This window comes from Cyprinodon variegatus, unplaced genomic scaffold, assembly GCF_000732505.1.
Source record: "Cyprinodon variegatus isolate N-32 unplaced genomic scaffold, C_variegatus-1.0 Scaffold898, whole genome shotgun sequence".
Taxonomy (NCBI): Eukaryota; Metazoa; Chordata; class Actinopteri; order Cyprinodontiformes; family Cyprinodontidae; genus Cyprinodon; species Cyprinodon variegatus.
In genome coordinates, this window is record NW_015151351.1 from 276,523 (window position 1) to 294,301 (window position 17,779).

General features: G+C 38.4%; 1 protein-coding gene across 1 annotated transcript in view; it reads left to right on the top strand.

The window, feature by feature from the left end:
- Nucleotides 1–17,779, top strand: part of spire2 (spire-type actin nucleation factor 2) — a 54,018-nt gene that overhangs the window by 22,241 nt on the left and 13,998 nt on the right. Inside the window, exons 2-9 of the mRNA XM_015397943.1 lie at nucleotides 865–908; nucleotides 1,420–1,803; nucleotides 2,704–2,784; nucleotides 2,883–3,047; nucleotides 4,456–4,542; nucleotides 5,282–5,399; nucleotides 11,062–11,222; nucleotides 12,140–12,362. Of these exons, the coding sequence (XP_015253429.1) occupies nucleotides 865–908; nucleotides 1,420–1,803; nucleotides 2,704–2,784; nucleotides 2,883–3,047; nucleotides 4,456–4,542; nucleotides 5,282–5,399; nucleotides 11,062–11,222; nucleotides 12,140–12,362 (1,263 nt within the window). The remainder of the gene's footprint in view (nucleotides 1–864; nucleotides 909–1,419; nucleotides 1,804–2,703; nucleotides 2,785–2,882; nucleotides 3,048–4,455; nucleotides 4,543–5,281; nucleotides 5,400–11,061; nucleotides 11,223–12,139; nucleotides 12,363–17,779) is intronic.

The window sequence follows — 17,779 nt, forward strand, 5'->3', positions numbered from 1 at the left end:
GATGACTTCTCACCTTTTTCAATTTCTTTTTTTTGACTGCTTTATTTTTTGTTTTTTCTTCAACAACACAAACACCCCTAGGTCAGAAATATTTGTAGACAAATCACTATAATAAATGATCTTAACAACTCATGACTAGCTTTGAATATATGGACTAAAGTTCCCGAATCAATTCTCGTAAATATTTCTATTAAGATTTACGTCATACTTTCCTGCTTTATTCTTTACTTATAGTGCTGTTTATTTATTTTTATGTTTTTGTTTGTTTCAATCCAAGCTTGGTTTACTTTGCAATTTTCATACTTGTACTATTTTTCCCTGGGTACAGAGAGTATTCATAAAACTAGTTACATTTGAGACAAACTTTTATCTCAGCAAGGATCAGCTCAGTCAAAATAAAATGAATCAATTCACACATCCCATGATGTCAAAGGATGGCTCAGTATCTTGGGTGACAAACGTCCCGTCCTCTTCTTTAAAGGCTGCACTCAGCTCTTCTACTCTGTAACTTTAAGCTGCACGACCAGCTGTTGCTTTATGATCATCATGCTTTCTGCACGGTCTGCAGTCTTTGTTGCAGCCAATGTGCTGCAGCTCTTTGTGTTCTGCTTGAATCGCCGGCGCCCAGATTTCAATCTTTAACAATCAGCTCCATCCAAAAGTCACAAAAAGAAAAAAAAATTGTTTTGTCTGTTTGGTTGGATCATTGCTATCTGATAAACTGGTCTGAAAATGTCACACAACCAGAAAACCAAAGATCTACTGGTTAGGCAACTTTAGAAACAGGAAAGTGTTGTGATTGCCTTGTTGATCCGCAGAAATACTTTAAGCCCTAATCTGGTTTCTATGTGTCTGGTTTTCCAGATGAAAATGATGCTGCTGACCTTCCACCCATCGCTGAGCGCCAGGTAAGAAATGCAGAAGATGCAAAAAAGCTGCTGCACTTTCAGCTCATATATATATACTCCGAGATCAAAATAAAGAATTTTAAAAAGGATATTTGCAGATAAACACAAATTAACAAATGTTTTTCTACAATTTGACCATCAGATTGATTTTAAATCTGAAAAAAACAGAGTAGGCAGTTAAACCAGCCTTTGTTTCTATTGTTAGCTGCTAATAAACCAAATCTTCTCAACAAAGTCTTCAGTGTTTTTCCAGGCTGCCTGAAGATTTGTTTTTTTTCTTACCAATTTCCTCTCCATGTTTGTACACAAATGCATACCAAAAATCCATACATTTTCAAAAGGTCGACAAAATTAAAAATAAACGATCCAAATATATAGAATAGTATAGAATTTAGAAATATTCTATTGTAATTATACTATTTTTTTGTGATAGAAAAATTAAAATTTTTAGGTATTCAGGGTTCATGTTTGCTTCCTGCATGTGTTTTTACTCCATAATTCCTGCCTTCAGCTGGTTCAGTCCCTTGGTGTGGCCATCTATCGAGCGCTGGACTGGGGGCTGGATGAAAATGAGGAGAGGGAGCTCAGCCCGCAGCTGGAGAGCCTTATCGAGCGAATGGCCGGGGGAGACCAGAACCAAGAGGGGACCAGCTCTGCTGGCAGCGGTGCCTCGGATGAGGGGTACAGCGGACAGGAAGAAGAAGAGGAGGAGGAGGAGAAGGAGGAGGGGGTGAAAAGGCCAGTTAGTTCGTTTAGTCAGGTGGTGGTGCTCTGTGCATCTCGTCTGGCCAATCCGAGCCTGGCTCCAGACCACTACCAGGCTGTCTGCCGCGCTCTGTTTGTGGAGACTCTGGAGCTGCAGACCTTCCTCAACAAGATCCGAGAAACAAAGGAGGTACATCACAGTGTCATTGTGGCACTATCCTCGAAACATAAAATGTTTATGTCCTCATCAAACTCAGACAGCAAAGGAGAAACAGGGATTCAATCATAAAAGAATAGAGCAATCAAGGAATTATTACATTTATTAAAAAACTTGTAAAATATGAGCTCCAATATATCGCTCTGCATCATCTTTTTTTCATGGGTTTTCCTTAGTAGGCATGATGAAATAAAACTTCAGACAAAAAAGTCAAAGCAAGATCTGAGGATCTTAAAACCTGCTAAACTTTAAACCTGCTAAATGGGTTAATCAGCTAATAAAAAAAAATGTCCTATTTTGAGTCTTTCTTTCTTTCTTTCTTTCTTTCTTTCTTTCTTTCTTTCTTTCTTTCTTTCTTTCTTTCTTTCTTTCTTTCTTTCTGTAGACCTTTTTTAGAGAATGTGTAAAACTAGTGTGGTCTAGATTCTAGTTTACATCTTTACATCTCAGATCAAATCGATTTCTATAATCTGGGTTTTCTGCGATAAACTGAGAAGGAAAACTAAACGTTTAAATGTTGAAGCTGCTGTAAGGCTTTCTTCTATTGTCACATTAAAGTTGAATGTTATAGTTTGTATATGTAGCTGCCCTGATGTTCATAAATGCGGGGCTGTGTTTGTGGGATAACTCAGTGATAGGTTTATGTTGAGACCTAGAAAGGTTTTTATATCCGTTAACTTTGACACGTTTGGGGCAAAAGTTCATGAAATCACTTCAATCAACAGATGTTTTTTTTTTATTACATCCTGCTATTGTAAATATCTGAGGTCAAGTTTTGGTTTCAAACATAGCTGATTGTTGCTTATCAAATAAGTTCAAGTTACCTTTAGGAACATGAGAGTTTAAATGCTTAGATATGTTTTTGTTGTCCAGATGTTGAAGAAAATTTCTTCTCAAGAGCTTCAGGAGGACAGATCCACAGCTGAGCTAGATGCGCTGAAGCACACAGACTGGGTGAGACGAGAGGACAACAGAACTGTGTGTTTGATCACGTGCAGGCGGAGCCGTCGCGCTGACAGATCCAGATTTATCTTCTGTTTTTTCTGCACCAGGCTCGTCTGTGGGTGCAGCTGATGAAGGAGCTGAGGCAGGGGGTGAAGCTGAAGAAGGTCCAGGAGCAACCGTTCAACCCGCTCCCCACCGAGTTCAGCCTGACGCCATTTGAAATGCTAATGCAGGACATTCGAGCTCGAAAATTTCAGCTTCGCAAAGTCATGGTGAGAGTCGCTGTTCCTGAACACGTCAATAAGTTCAGAAATCACTGGAAGCTTTTAGTGAAACAGAAACAGTAAAGCTGTTTGAGGACTGAAATCCAAAACAGACAGTTTTATTTTTGGAAAAAGGTTTCTTTAGGTCAACTTATAGACTTTCTGCTTCTAATGCATTTCGTTGAAATGCAGTAGGCAACAGTGGTGTCGGATGTAGGAGTGTGCCCTGAAATCGAAAGGCTGACAGTTCAAGCCTCGGCTCCGGCTTTCAGTGTCATTGTATCTATAGGCAAGACGCTTCGCCTACATTGCCTACTGATGGTACTCAGAGGGACTGTAGTTGCCGTTGTACTGAGTCCTGAGGTGAGAATTTAGCTGCTTTAGTTTCAAGACTTTAGCGTCAGTTCAAAAATAATGACATATAAAGGTGTTTACTCTACACACCCTAACCTAGTCTCCTGTTACAGCCCGACTGAGAATAAAAATAATCTAGTCTAGGGATGACAGAGAGAAAAAAAAAATAAGAAGAAAAGGGAAAAAATATAAAAAAGGAAGAAAGGAAAATAAAAGTAACATAGCTCGTCTGTGCAAAGAAAGAAAAAAAAATGTTAAAAATGTGGTCCAGAGGAACAACATTGGGGAAAATACCAGTTTTCTCCATCATTTGTTTACATTTTTATGATTACATATTAATTATATATAATTATATGTGTGAACTAGAATTTGGAGCCCAACTGAAGTCCTAAACAGGTCCCTGCTTAAACCACAGCAGAGATTCCCATGAAATTCAGATGGTGATAGGTGAACAGAGATTGCTGAAATAAATGCCAAAGAGGAGATATTGTGGCAAATCCTGCATAGATTTAAATCTCAAAATCCCAGAAATCAGAAATAAGAATGGAAATAAAAAACCAATCATTTTATTCTTTATCCTAAATAAAAAAGTATAGATATCAAAGGTGCACATTTGTTGCCAATTTGCATTAAAGCCATTAAACTTGACATTATTTTTAGCTTTAAATGTGTCCGAATAATGAAGGGGGGTATTTTATGACGACCTGGCAGAGCTTCAGGTGAAGCAGGGAGACTCTGAGCAAGTCTGAAGATTTGATCTGAAGCTTTATGGAGCAAGAATGCAAATGTGTTTGTGGCAAAGGAGCCTCAGGCCTCCATATTCAGCTCACAGCCACTAATATTAATGCATATTTATAAAACGCCTTCCATCCTTCTGTTTCATTTTATGGTGTTCATTTATTTTTGTAGAGCCCCAGCGTGTGAAACAAAAACTACAGACTACGGCTGATGTTGCCTTGTTTAGCTTATAGCTGTCAGGGTCCAAAAAGTCATTATGTGTGAAAATGTTTATGAAGTGCAGGATTTCTGCAGTTGGCTTATGTCATGTTTCTGCTTCATTAAGGTGGACGGTGACATTCCAACAAGAGTGAAGAGAAGTGCCCATGAACTGATCCTGGACTTCATCAGATCCAGACCTCCTCTCAAACCTGTGAGAAAATCCAATCTAGGATTCTATTAATGGTCCTTTATCGGAGCATTTAAACCTTTAACTTTTGCAAATATTCGCCCATCACCACCACAAACTTAAATGTATTTCATTGCAATTTGCATGTCCATCTCAGTTCTTTTTTTGCTATGCAGCTTTTGATATGTTGACCAAAACTCAATATTTTTCTGACGTCAGCGCCTTTCTTCCTCATGTTAACCGGGACCTTTTATAGTCTCTAGTAAACTGCAAACAGGACTTTGATTTATTTTCTTTCAATACATGAATTTCTGCTGCTCTTACAGATTTACTGAGGTTTAGTTTTACATTTTTCTTTTAAAGCAAAAAGTTTGGATTTATTATCTCTGTCTTCTGCGTGATGCTCTTCTCTCACGGCCTTTAGATTTCAGGTGGATGATCATTTCTTTGTAGACTTGCGATTATGTGCCATAATCTTTCCAAACTCAGACGATTGCTTAAGGACAGCTCTGTGAGATCTTTGAAGCTTAGAATATTGTTTTATATACTAAATCTCTTCATGGAAAACATCCCAAATAAACGTTTAACTAGTTTGTGGTTTTAATGAGAGGGAATTTGAACATGTTTCAGGGCTGTGAATACTTTGGTAAAGCTGTGTAGATAGATAAGAGTGTTTTGCCTGGGAGACATGGAGAAACTTTCTTTTATTTGTATCTCAGATTTGTTGATAAGCAGATGTAGTCACATATGCTCTTCTCGTTAGGTTTCAGAACGCAGCCTTCCTCCTCCTCCTCCACAGCAGCAGTCGCTTCATGAACGCGTCCTGGCAGAGATCAAGCAGGAGAGGAAGCTCAGGCCTGTGGCACCACACACAGCCAGATGTAAGGAAAAACCTGCTGGATTTTCCTCAATAATCATCTTTGAAAATGTTGATTCCTGTCATTATATACTATATATTAAACTCTGGTTTATTTATATAGCGACAATGCAAAACACATCACCTCAAGGCACTTTACAGAGACAATTCAATCGAGCCATCCAACAGACTGGTTAAAAATTTTCTATCAAAGGATACCCAGATGATTGCACTGAGTCGTAGACTTTGCTGGATTTACCTCTCCTGGATGAGCATGTAACGACAACATACAGTCACTTGCATTTAGTTGTTGGCTCTACAGCAGACAAATCCTTGAGGGCCGATGTCCTGCAGCTTTTAGATGCGTCTTTGCTTCAGCACACCTGACTATGAGCTCATTAGCTGAGCTTGACTGATGCTTGTGTGTCAGTTTAGATAATTCTTTCAGGTGTGCAGGGAAGGGAACATATCTAAAAGTAGCAAAACACCAGCCCTTGAGGATTTGAGTTTGAGACCCCTGCTCTTCAGCAAACCCTCACGCTATGCGTCTCTGTAGTGACAGTGGAGAGGAAAAACCTCCAGCATAACCAGACTTAGTGAGAGTGGCCCTCTGTTGAGGCCAACTGGGTGTTCAAGGAGACAAAGTACGCATACAAACTGAAGATAGAAGCACCGATCCATAAATACGTTCTATGTTAAAAAATTTTATTGTAAATTAGCTCCACAGGAGGATCTCTGGGAAATAAACTGTTTTGCAAATGAGCTCTGAGGCAGTTTTCATGTCAAAGGGATGAAAAATAACATATATAGTCAGCCACAGTAATAGCTGCGCACATAGCTATCTCTAGGAGAGAAACAGGACTAAGCACTGAACAACAGGACCAAATCTACCATCTATAATGAAAGTTGTTGATGGCCAAGGCTTATGGTTCACTCCAGTATGATTTTACAGCTAAACAGAGCATCAGGCCAGATGAAGCTACTATTGCTAGAAAAAGTAGAGAGAATATAAAGCTAAGGGTTGAACTAGCAAATGCTGCAAAATTAAAGAATGTAAGTAGAATGAAGCAGAAGGGGGTAAAGTGGAACCCATGTCCTCCAGCAGTCTAAGACTACAGCAGCATAACAATAGAGATAGTTCAAGATAACCTGATGCACTCTAACTATTACTTTTATCAAACACAAAAGTTTTAAGCCCAGCCTTAAAATTAGACAGGGTGTCTACCTCACGGACTAAAACCGGTAGTTGGTTCCACAAGACAGGAGCCTGATAACTAAAAGATCTGCCTCCCATTCTATTTTTAGAAATTCTAGGAACCACTAGTAAACCTGCAGATTGAGAGCAAAGTGCTCTATTAGGAACATTATTAACAATCATATCTCTGATGTAAGATCTGGCCAAGGGCTTTACATCTGAGGGAGTGTTGGCCTAGTGGGTTAGAGCAGTGCGTTTGTGCTGAGAAGGTTAAATCCCCATAGCCACTCTGGGTTCCTAAGCAAAACCCTTTACCCCACACTGCTCCCTGTGCGCCCCATAATGGCAGCCCACTGCTCCCCAAGGGGAAGGGTCAAATGCAGAGAGTGAATTTACCCATTGTGGGACAATAAAGGGATTTACATTATATATCATAAAGAGGATTTTAAATTATATTCTGGATTTAACAGAAAAAGCAAAACAAAACAATGGATGAAAGCAAGGATTGGAGAAATATGATCTCTCCTTTCAGTTTTCATCAGAACTCTGGCTGCATTTTGGATCAGGTGAACACTTTTGAATACAGATTTGGACTTCCTGATTCTAAAGAATAACAAAAGTTCAGCCTTGAATAACAAATGCATGGAGTAGTTTCTCAGCATCACCCCTGGACAGGATATGTCTCATTTTTGTAATAGATATTCTGATGTAGACATTATCAGTTGATATGTCACCACATGGAGACAGCAAAAGACAAAATACAGTCAAAGGGCTTTAAGAGAAAAAAAAAAAGATCCAAAGTTACTAAAGGAAAAAATCATGGCTGTAAAAAGGGAAAATGTACAGGTGCAGTTACATTACTGTGATGTTGATGGATTCATGGAGGTTCTGCTACCTTGGTTTGGTCAGTTTAAACAAGGGTAGATCAATACCACATCTATGTGATTTCATACAACAAGCCACCATTCAGACATCAGCACTACTACTTCAGTAACTTTGAAGTCAAACCAAAATAGATCAGGTTTGGATTGAGCGGCAGGACTGAGGTCAACAAGAATCTTTAAATCCTTTAAAGCTACAGTGTGTAATAATTACAGGGATATACAGTCAGAAAAGTAATATATTATACATAACTATGTTATTTATCATCATCTACGAGCTCAGCCTCTTAACCTTAATATTTGCGTTGCCTTAGAATTCGTTATTTATAATTACATAGGAGCGGGTCTCGCAGCCATGGAGGCAGACATCTTTGTGCTACGGCAGCGCAGAGCCAACAAACTAGCGATTGCGAGATCGCCCATTACGCTCTAAAGTAACTACGGCAAGTTGAGAGAGATGAACTGAGACGGTACTGAAATCTATACCCTACACAGACTAATGAAATACTATCTGTAAAATTATCTATGTAAACAAACCTCATCACTTGAGAAGGTAGGTGATGCGGACGTCGTGGAAGACATTTTGTCCTGTAACGCTCGCCGTACTGTTGGGGGGAGAAGCGGTGGGGGGGAGATGTTCATGTTGCTGCGGTCTGCAGTCTGGACGTTAGATGTCGCTGAAAATTACACACTGTAGCTTTAAGTGGAAACCCATAAACATTAATTCTACAACTAAATTAAAAGGATTCAAGGTGTCAACATGAGAAGAAGAGCTCAGTTACCAAATGGAAGCTAGAAATTGTTGAATTTTATAGGAAAATGTTAAACAGCAGTAGGTCTATAAGCCCTCTTATGGTTTCCCATGTTACAAATGTTTACAGAAACAGTTGACAGTCTAAAACATGATTTCTAGATATCTCCCAGTTTAGCATAGCTAAAGGTAGCTCATGTTTTAACAGTGTGACGGACAGCAAACAAGGCTGAGTGTTTCTCTTCTTAATAACAAGCAGGGGTGTCTACTCAATATAAACCACAGAAGTAGTCATCTTTTGCTTCCCCCCATTGAACTCACATGCATTGAGCTTATGGAACACATCTGAGGGTAAACTAAGATAAAGAAGTTACATCTTTCTTATTACTTGTACCCCCCCTCTCTGGTACCACTCTGGGCAACTGTCCCTAAGCTGCATATCACACCATCACTGCTAAACTGGATGAATTCAACTGGATCTTGTTGCATCAGAACTGAAATTTCTGTAAAGATGCATTTATTTGGGTTGAATTTACAGCTTATGTCTGGATGGAAATGTTTCCCTATTGTTTCAAATTGAGGCTTTGAAGATAAATAGAAATGAATCAACCCAAATAGATTTTTTTACTGATTTTTTTTAATAAACACAATTTCTGACAATGTGTCGCCTCCTACTGGTGATTGGCTTTAATGCACTTTCTGCTTTTCCGTCACTGTTTTATATGAGTCATTATTTCATCTATGTAATGCCCCCCCAACCAGTTTGTATTGAGAGTGTTTGAGAAATAAACCCTAGGCTTAAAGCTAAACATTTGCAGATAAACCTTCTGAGGTTTTCCAGGTGCATTAGCTGCACCTTCAGCTGATTGTTCTTCACCTAAAATAAATTAGTTTGACATAAGAGATCCTTACTGTACATGTTAAAGTTAGATCATGTTAAAACAACAACTGCCATGGGAGAATCTCAATATTCAGTTCTTTAAAAAGCTTTTTGTAAGTGTATAACACATCTTCATTTCTACTTTTTCTAACATACAGAAGATCAGGAATATCAGTCTGAATCATACTTTGTGTAAAATTGCTTATGGGATACAGTTTTTTTCCCTAATGTAGGATATGTATCTATTTAGAGTAAATTTCTGATTATTTTAGGGTGTTTATTCAGTTCAACCTTGGTTTAAAAAAGAAAAAGATGTTTATGGGCTTTCATCATTTCTGCCATTATATTTCCTTATCTGGCTGCTGTTTCATTGCTGCTGTTTTCTTAGGGAATTATTGCATTAGATTTGATCATATTGTGAGTCTGTAGGGTAGAACTGGACTCTGAGATGAGAACTTCAGAACATCGTCCATTTTGCTGCATAAGCTCAGACAGTATCACATTTCACAAATGCAGAGCAGCTATTTTCAGATGAAGGTTGGGCTAATTCACCTTTTGTGACTTTGTTACGGGAGAAAGTCAGTAAGCAATGGGAGCAGTGCTCTTTAAAGCTGTACAATGAACTAAAACAACACTGTCCTTTAAAGGGCCTGTTTGTTAGCTTTTTGTAACAGAGGAATTAATAACACAACCAGTTAAATACAGATACTCCTGAAATCTATTCATCATGTGTTTAAAGCTGTTCTTCTCAGCATGGGCTCCGGATTGCATTTTTAACACAAAAATCAATAAATTAGCATCTGCACATTAATAAAACAAAATGTTTCCACTCTTTTCAGCTAATTGAAAAAATGTCAAAAAACCCCAGCACATTTGGAGTTATTTAGACGAAATCAGGTGAATACAGCTTATTTATAAGATACCTAGCCAAAATGTCTTTTGTATCTTTTTTCTAGATTGATATACTTTGCAAGAGCAGATTCTGTAGGATTATTTTTTTTTTCCCTAAATACATGCTATGAGTAAGACAGTAAGACATTTGCGCTTGGTAAGACTTGGTAAGACTTCTTGAAATCATGATAGATACTCCCAAGACAAGAAGTCTTGCCAAGTACAACTGTCTGGCTTCACCTATTTTGAGCAGAATTGTCCTAAAAAGATTCATAATCAAACAAAATCTTCTCTTGTGTAGTATATTAGTCTCAAAAGAAGAGCAGAAACATTTTTTGCCTAGATCTAAGATCTGTAAGACTTAGAAGGACATTTTTGCAATGGACACAAGAAAGAAAATATTACATTTCTACTGCATAATAAAAGCAAATTAAAAAAGTTGGATTGCAGACTATTTTTTTGTTTTGTTTTGTTGTTGCTGTTATGCCCAATAGGAGAGTCCCAAGCAGCTCTTAACAAATAGGGTTTCAATTTTGACTTAGAATAACACTAACAACAAGTCTTTTCATTTTTCTGGAAGTTCATTTTGAAATAACGGAGCAAAAGAATTCTAAGCTGTTTCTACATGCAGATAATAAAAATAAATGGTGCAAAAAAACCCAACTAGTTTATAAAACTTATATCTTTGTTGATTGCTTGGAATCAGGTTTTTTATTAAATTATTTTATTTGTAACACTGTTTTTTTGTATTTCACCTCAGAACACATTCTGAGCGTGAACATTATACATTATATCAGGTTTTAGCTGCTTGTTTAAACATTCTCTTTCAAAAATGCAGTAACTTTTTTTTAGGATTTACTGGCTGTAATAAAGTTGAAATAACAGAAAGGTTAAAAAAAAACTCAGGTATTTTATTTTTAAAGACAAGCTTTTTTCAGAATGCAGCAGAAATGGTTTCTCTGAATGACTGAGGGACAGTAATCACTCTCAGATCCTGAAATTGCTCTTTAAGCACATCTTTCCTCTCCACCCTCTGATCTGAGTGCTCCTCGTTCTTCCCTGATTCTGTTTTTCCTTCTCTTCTCTCAGCGTTCGGCTCGCTGCCCTGTCTGGCTCAGACGTGTCCTTGCAATGTCAAATCCACATCTTGCATTGATCTGTCGGTATCGGAGCCTCGGCCGCCGGCCCGGCCTCGCATCCTGCTCAAGGCTCCGACGCTGGCGGAGATGGAGGAGATGAACATCTCTGAGGTGAAGCAGACTCACTACTAATCACTTGTTTTCACTCCATGTTTTTCACAGCTGCACCCTTTTTTTTATCCTGTGTTGAGCAGACTGAAAAATATGACATTTGTATGCAGTGTTAGGGAGATATTAGGCATTAAAACTATAAAACATTAGATTGAATCAACATCCTTCACAAAAAGGTTTTCACCCTCACTGATCTTTGCAACGCTGGAGAAACTTTGTTGGATGTTTTTCATCAAATATTTTATATCTGCGCTACAGAAGTTTAAGATGTGTTTTTGTCTATCAAAGATATAGATAGATATGTAAATATAATATAGATTTGAGACCTAAATAAAAATATAAGATTTTGATGCTAATAAATTAAGTTCATATATATTCAATATTTATGTATAGCGTTTGCTGCTAAATGTTAGCAAGACGCAGGAAATATGAAGAATGTTTGCTGAATAACAGAAATGTAAGGTTACATACATTTTTCCACAGGACATTTACAGAGGCTTTTGTGGAGAAATTTAATTTTAAAAAAGTAACGGATAAAGCATGTGATTAAACTTAGAGGATGAATCTTTATGGATTTCTTGCATTTTTGCAATAAACCGGCTTGCTGTTAAGTTTTGAACAGATTGGATTAATAAGATTAAAAGGTCTAATTTTTAGAAGAAGACGTCTGAAAACTTTTCCTAATTTTCCAGTCTTCTAGCTTTTAGTCACAGAACTTCATAAAATCTTCATTTTAAAGTAATAACATAGAAAATGCTAAAAAGAGCCACAGAAAATAAGGATAAATCAGTGTAAAGATATGAAAATAAAAATGTGAAGGAATCCAAAGAAAAATAAGTGATTTAAACAATCTGGCTGGTTTTTCATGCTTTCCCATTGCTTTATTATGATTTCCCAACTTCCTTAAACCCTGGTAGGAAGAGGAGTCTCCAGTTGAAGGAGAGATGAGGAGGACAGAGAGTTCTCCCACACCGCTGAAAAGAGATCGGTCCTTCTCTGAGCATGACCTGGCCTTCCTCCGCGGGGACATCCTTCCCTCACTGTCTGAGTCAGCCCAGCTGGACGACATCGTAAGGCTGAGGGACACCAGGCCGAGATCCAGAACGCTGACCGGCACCGGGCCGCCCCCTCATCACCGAGGTCTGATCGATTATCCCACACCAAACATATCAAACCCAGCTTGGTTTCTGAGGCTGAGAAAATTTATTTCAGTCAGAATGCTGACTATAGACTGTTTCCTTTATTATTTTTATGTTTTTAGCAATGCACCTGCTCTCTTAATGAAAATCTCATACACATAACTTAAAAATAACTTCATTTTATAAAAAATGACTCCTACTACAGTTTATCATATCCCCACAAGCATAAAGGTATAGTGGAGGATTTTCGCAAAGTTTTGAAAAGACCCAACCTAAAATGCACCTGGGTTAGGGTTACACCTATTTAACATATGCTTGAGCGTGCACGAGCCCATTTCTTCTCGTGCACTTCTTCTCTGTTAAAAATTTGGTGTTTGCATAGCTCATACAAGTTTACTTTACAAAAGAAGATCTGCAATTTTTTCACTATGTCAGGCCCCGTCCACACAAAGCCAAACCCTGGCCTAAACGCACAAATTTTTCACCAAACCAGCCTCTCATCCATAAGAAGCCGGCATTTCGGGGGTCTGTGAACAATCTATTTTTTATTAAGCCTTCAGGGTGGGAAGATTTTGAAACGCCGTTTTCGCGTTTCAATCTTTACACTCTAACCGCATTTTTTTCTTACACGCATTCGTCATAGCATCGCCTCTAAACACGCATGCGCGACACAGTATCACAACAACAATGGCGCCGTACTGTGTTGAATGGTTGCTGCTCATGCTACTCACCCTGCAGTTGGGGTTACAACAGAATCTTCTTCTTCTGGAATATCTCCAGGAAGAACAGAGCAATATCGACGACATAGTTCAGCACCTGAATTTGACTTAACCACGAAAATGGACCCGCAGGGCAACCATGTATAAATATTAGTGCGCATGCCCAACATTTCGTCGCCTATTTTTGCTTTGGCACCACAGCGCCACTTACAGGCCTGGTATACATTTTGCAGTGTTTTCATGCATTCATGTGGACGATCACATTTATTATACGTCTCCGTCTTTACGACAACCGTTCTGGAAAATATTAGCGTTTCGTGTTCGTTTTGACTTCGTGTGGATGGGGCCTCAGACTGTAAGGGAAAATGGGGACGAGCTCGTAGGACGGCCTTATGTAAACATATCAACAGAATGATTGACAATTAAAAGGACCACTTATTTTGATGATCCACTCAGAAAAAGAACATCCTCCACTATACCTTTAATGTTTATGAGGAGGCGTAATTATGAGGAGAGAAGAAAACAATATGTAGTGTTTTACAGCCCTTAGAAAGCAACGATGAAAGGCCAAGATAAACAAAGCTCAGGTCAGGGAGAGCAGGAAGGTTAAAGTAAGTTTCAAGCTCTGAATATCTCCTGGAGCCCAGATCAGTGACAGTCTGACAGTTCCACAAAGCCAGTGCTTCATCTGGAGGAGCTACAGACCTCAGCAGCTCAGGTGGTAAAAATCTGTTAAAAAAGGGCACCTATTAGTCAAAATCTTGTGCTTTTTCATCAGACGACATGTAGGCGAAGGAGATGCATTGGTCAGATGAAACCAGCATAGCATTTTTTTAGCTGAGCTGCAATATATCTTAGCTAAATACATGTATTAGGATTCATGGTTAAACAAGCAAACAAATGTTAAAGCATACAGCCATTCAAAATGCTCCTTCCCAGTCAAACACCAGCCAAATGGCAGCTAACTTCCCTGCAACTCCCAGCAAAACCCCCTTCAAACTTGCAGCCACTGGAGTGTCCCCCCTCTTGCGTATTTCTTTACTGTGACTCCACACTTTAACTGACTAAAGGGTCAGACCAGGAGATGACGCATCTCTTTAGATCTTAATGTCCACAAATCATGACAGAAAGAATTTTTTAGTACAAATATTGATGTTTAAAAAGGAATTGTAGGGGACCAGCCAAGGGCCCATCAAGAAAAGTGAGAACATTTTGAATGGCTACTTCTGTACTACTGCTAGTTTTCTTAATCAAAGCTCCATTTACAAAAACATGTTCTGTTGTGGAAACTCTACTTTAAAACATGGTCGTTGCAGCTTCACTTCATTGGAAGGCTTTCCTTCTGTGGAGACATGGAACCTCCTCAGTATTGGAAGGGAAATGGATGGAACTAAAAGCTGGACAAACCTGGGAGAACATGTTAGAGGCTGCAGACCAGAGACTGAGCTGAGGTTCACCTTCCAGAAAAACAGCCGGAAATAGAATGGATCTTATGTTCCAAAAGCTGCCTCAAAGTTTAGGTTTTAGGTGATGTTCTCTAAAGCTCCCCATCCGTTCTGACTCAGCTTCAGATGTTTATTTAAAAAAAAACTATAGACAAAATAAATCAGTCTCTGGGGAAGTAAAGCTGGTAGCCCGGTAGGCTTCTATGAAATATGACCGCAGGGAAAGGTAAAAGTTTATATCTTAGTGCATAAGCATCTTATTTTTTGTGGTTGTGATATGATGAGGAGGGAGAAGGTGTAAGGATTAAGAATTCATGTGCAAGGTATTGAGGACTATACTTAGAAACTCAAGCCCTAATTACTGCAATTCGGAGATGTGCGCTCATCAATCATCAAACCCTTCTGCCTCTACAGCATCTTAACACATACCTGCAGTTAGTCTGAGAGATAAGGTCCAATATTTTGGCTCAAATGAAGATTAAAACCTGACAATCGCCTGTTTGTGCTCAGTAACAGTTTTAATTCTCGTCCTCTAGAGGGAGACAAAGTATCAGAGAAAGGATCTTTATCCAGGTGTGATGCTGCACATCTGCAGCCTGCAGAGGCAAATAAAAACATAACCCAGAATTTGGATTCAGTGAGAAGTAACAAACCAGATGAAAACAGTCAAACATCTGCTTCAGAATTCCTCTGAGGTTTGTCACATTTAAACGGTCCAAAGAAATAAAATGTGCATAATAGTAAAAACAAAGAGAAGCTTAAATAGGTTCTTGATCTTCCTGCTGATTTTACAAAGCATAGGAACTGACACTCTGACTGAACCCCAATTAGAGAGCAGTTATTCTATATAACCTCTTTTTTCAAATTGGAACATGAAATTATTATTTGACATGAAAGGAAAATAACAAAATAAAAAGACAAGAAACTCCTGTTTTTACTACGGTATATTTAAATGTGCATTTAAACAAATGTGTAGCCTTATTTTATTGCTCTAATGTATAACCAGAAAGTGAGACTTGTGACTACGGCTGCTAAGACAACAACTTCCTCATTAATACAGTTATTTAAACGTCTTTTATTTTATTTTGATCTAGTTATAAAGAAAAAAATATAGGATACACACCTGGTGAAATAGAAGCAGTGTTTAGTAAATTAACTTGTGTGGAATATCAACCTTTTTTTTGTTTTCTCTCGGAAAATAATAAACTTATATCAGCTGGTTAGATTTTTCTGGTCATGTAGCTAACCTGCAGTCTGCTGCTTGACACTTTCACATCTCTTATCTTTGCAGTTATGACTTAAACAGCAGAACCTCAATAAGAAGGAGAGGTACTTATTCAGCTTGAAAACATGACTGTTTTGTTGCAGCTTCAGGTATTTTTAAACAGATTTTTCTCTCTTGGTATTGATGGAAGAGTAACATTATGGAAAATATTTTTGGATATTAATATGCATCAGTTAGAGACTCTGATCTGAGATTTTTGAGCTTTATTGCAAAGGGAATTTTGTCCCATTTATTTAAAAACATAGCAGGACTGATTAAAACCCAAATGTCGTTTTCTCTCTGCAGACTTTAAGATACCCCAAAGCTCATGGAAAATTTTGAAAAGAAATATCATTACATTACATGCTTTATTAGATTACTATTTGTTACATTTATGCACATGATACCTAAGTGCTTGTGTCACATTATGTATGTGTAACAATTCAAATACAGATACTTTAAACCAGTGGCCTCAAACTCAAATCCTTGAGGGTCAGCTTTTCCTTCGGCTTTTTATGTGTCCCTTGCCCCAAACAGTGCAATCAAATAGCTAAACTTCTTCATCAGCAGCAGTTAAGCTCTGTTAGGTGTGTCGATATCTAAATGCTGCAGGACACAGGCCCTGGAGGAAAGGAGTTTTATGAACACTGTTTTAAATATATTTGATGAATGTAGGTTTGAGATCACAATTAAATTGTCCCATAATCCTGTTTATGGCACCTCTTCTATTTTAGTATCTATCATAGTAATGGTTCAGATTATTTTATGATGAACTAAGGTATAAGAAAATGCAGAAATGATTAGATGAGATTTGTTTGCAATCTATCCATTTTCTATGCATTTTCTGTCACGCTTTATCCCAGCTGAGGTAGCAAGTGGTGCTAGTCCCTCCAGCTGTCTACGGGCGAGAGGCGGGGTACACCCTGGACTGGTCGCCAGTCCATTGCAGGGCAACACAGAGACAAACATGACAAACAACCATCCACGCACACTTACAAATAAGTAGAATTTAGAGAAATCAATTAACCGAACAGTCATGTTTTTGGACTGTGGGAGGAAGCAGGAGTACCCGGATAGAATTCATGCATGCACAGGGAGAACATGCAAACTCCACGCAGAAAGACCCCGGGCTGGAAATCGGGCTGGAAATCGAACCCGGAACCTACTTGCTGCAAGGCAGCAGTGCTAGGCTCTGCATCACTGAGCAGCTGGGCAGCCCTTGTACTATATATATTATATTTATATATTTCTTAAATAACTATACAGATACAAGATCTCAAGTAAAAATCATTTAATATCTTTCTTTTTTTTATGTTAACTATCAGATATTTACTTTCAAAATATTAAACTTAATGTTAGGTTAAGGGTTTGTTTAGCAGCAGCAGATAACTACTTGACACCCTTCGGATGCTTATTGGAACTTCAGTGGCAGTAAATGAACACAGGGTGGCTTTTGAAGTCGTTAATTCCACAAAACTTTCCAGCAGAGATGAAAATTGCCACGTTTAAGCTTCAAATTTTCAACCAGCTGACAGCAACATGTAGGGGAGGGGCAGCTGAGGCTTGAAGCAATCTCTGCTATTCCTTCAAACAGATTTAGTAAATAAGTAATTAATCTTCAATGAAATAGCACATAAAAAATATATATATATATATCTATATATATATATAGATATATATATATTCTCCCTTGTATCTCTTTAGGCGGGTGGCCAGGGCGGCGAGTCTTTGTTTGGCAGTTTCCAGAGCCTCAGGAATCGACAGCTTGTTGTACTTAGGTAACTGTAAGACCAGGCAGACAAATCTGTGCACTGCCTGGATTGACTATAAGAAAGCCTATGACTCAATGCCACATACATGGATACTGGAATGCCTGGAAATGTACACGATCAACAGGACTCTCATAGCCTTCATCAAGACTCTAATAGCCTTCATCAAGAACTCAATGAAGCTGTGGAAAACAAGTCTGGAAGCCACAAGGCACAAGTCA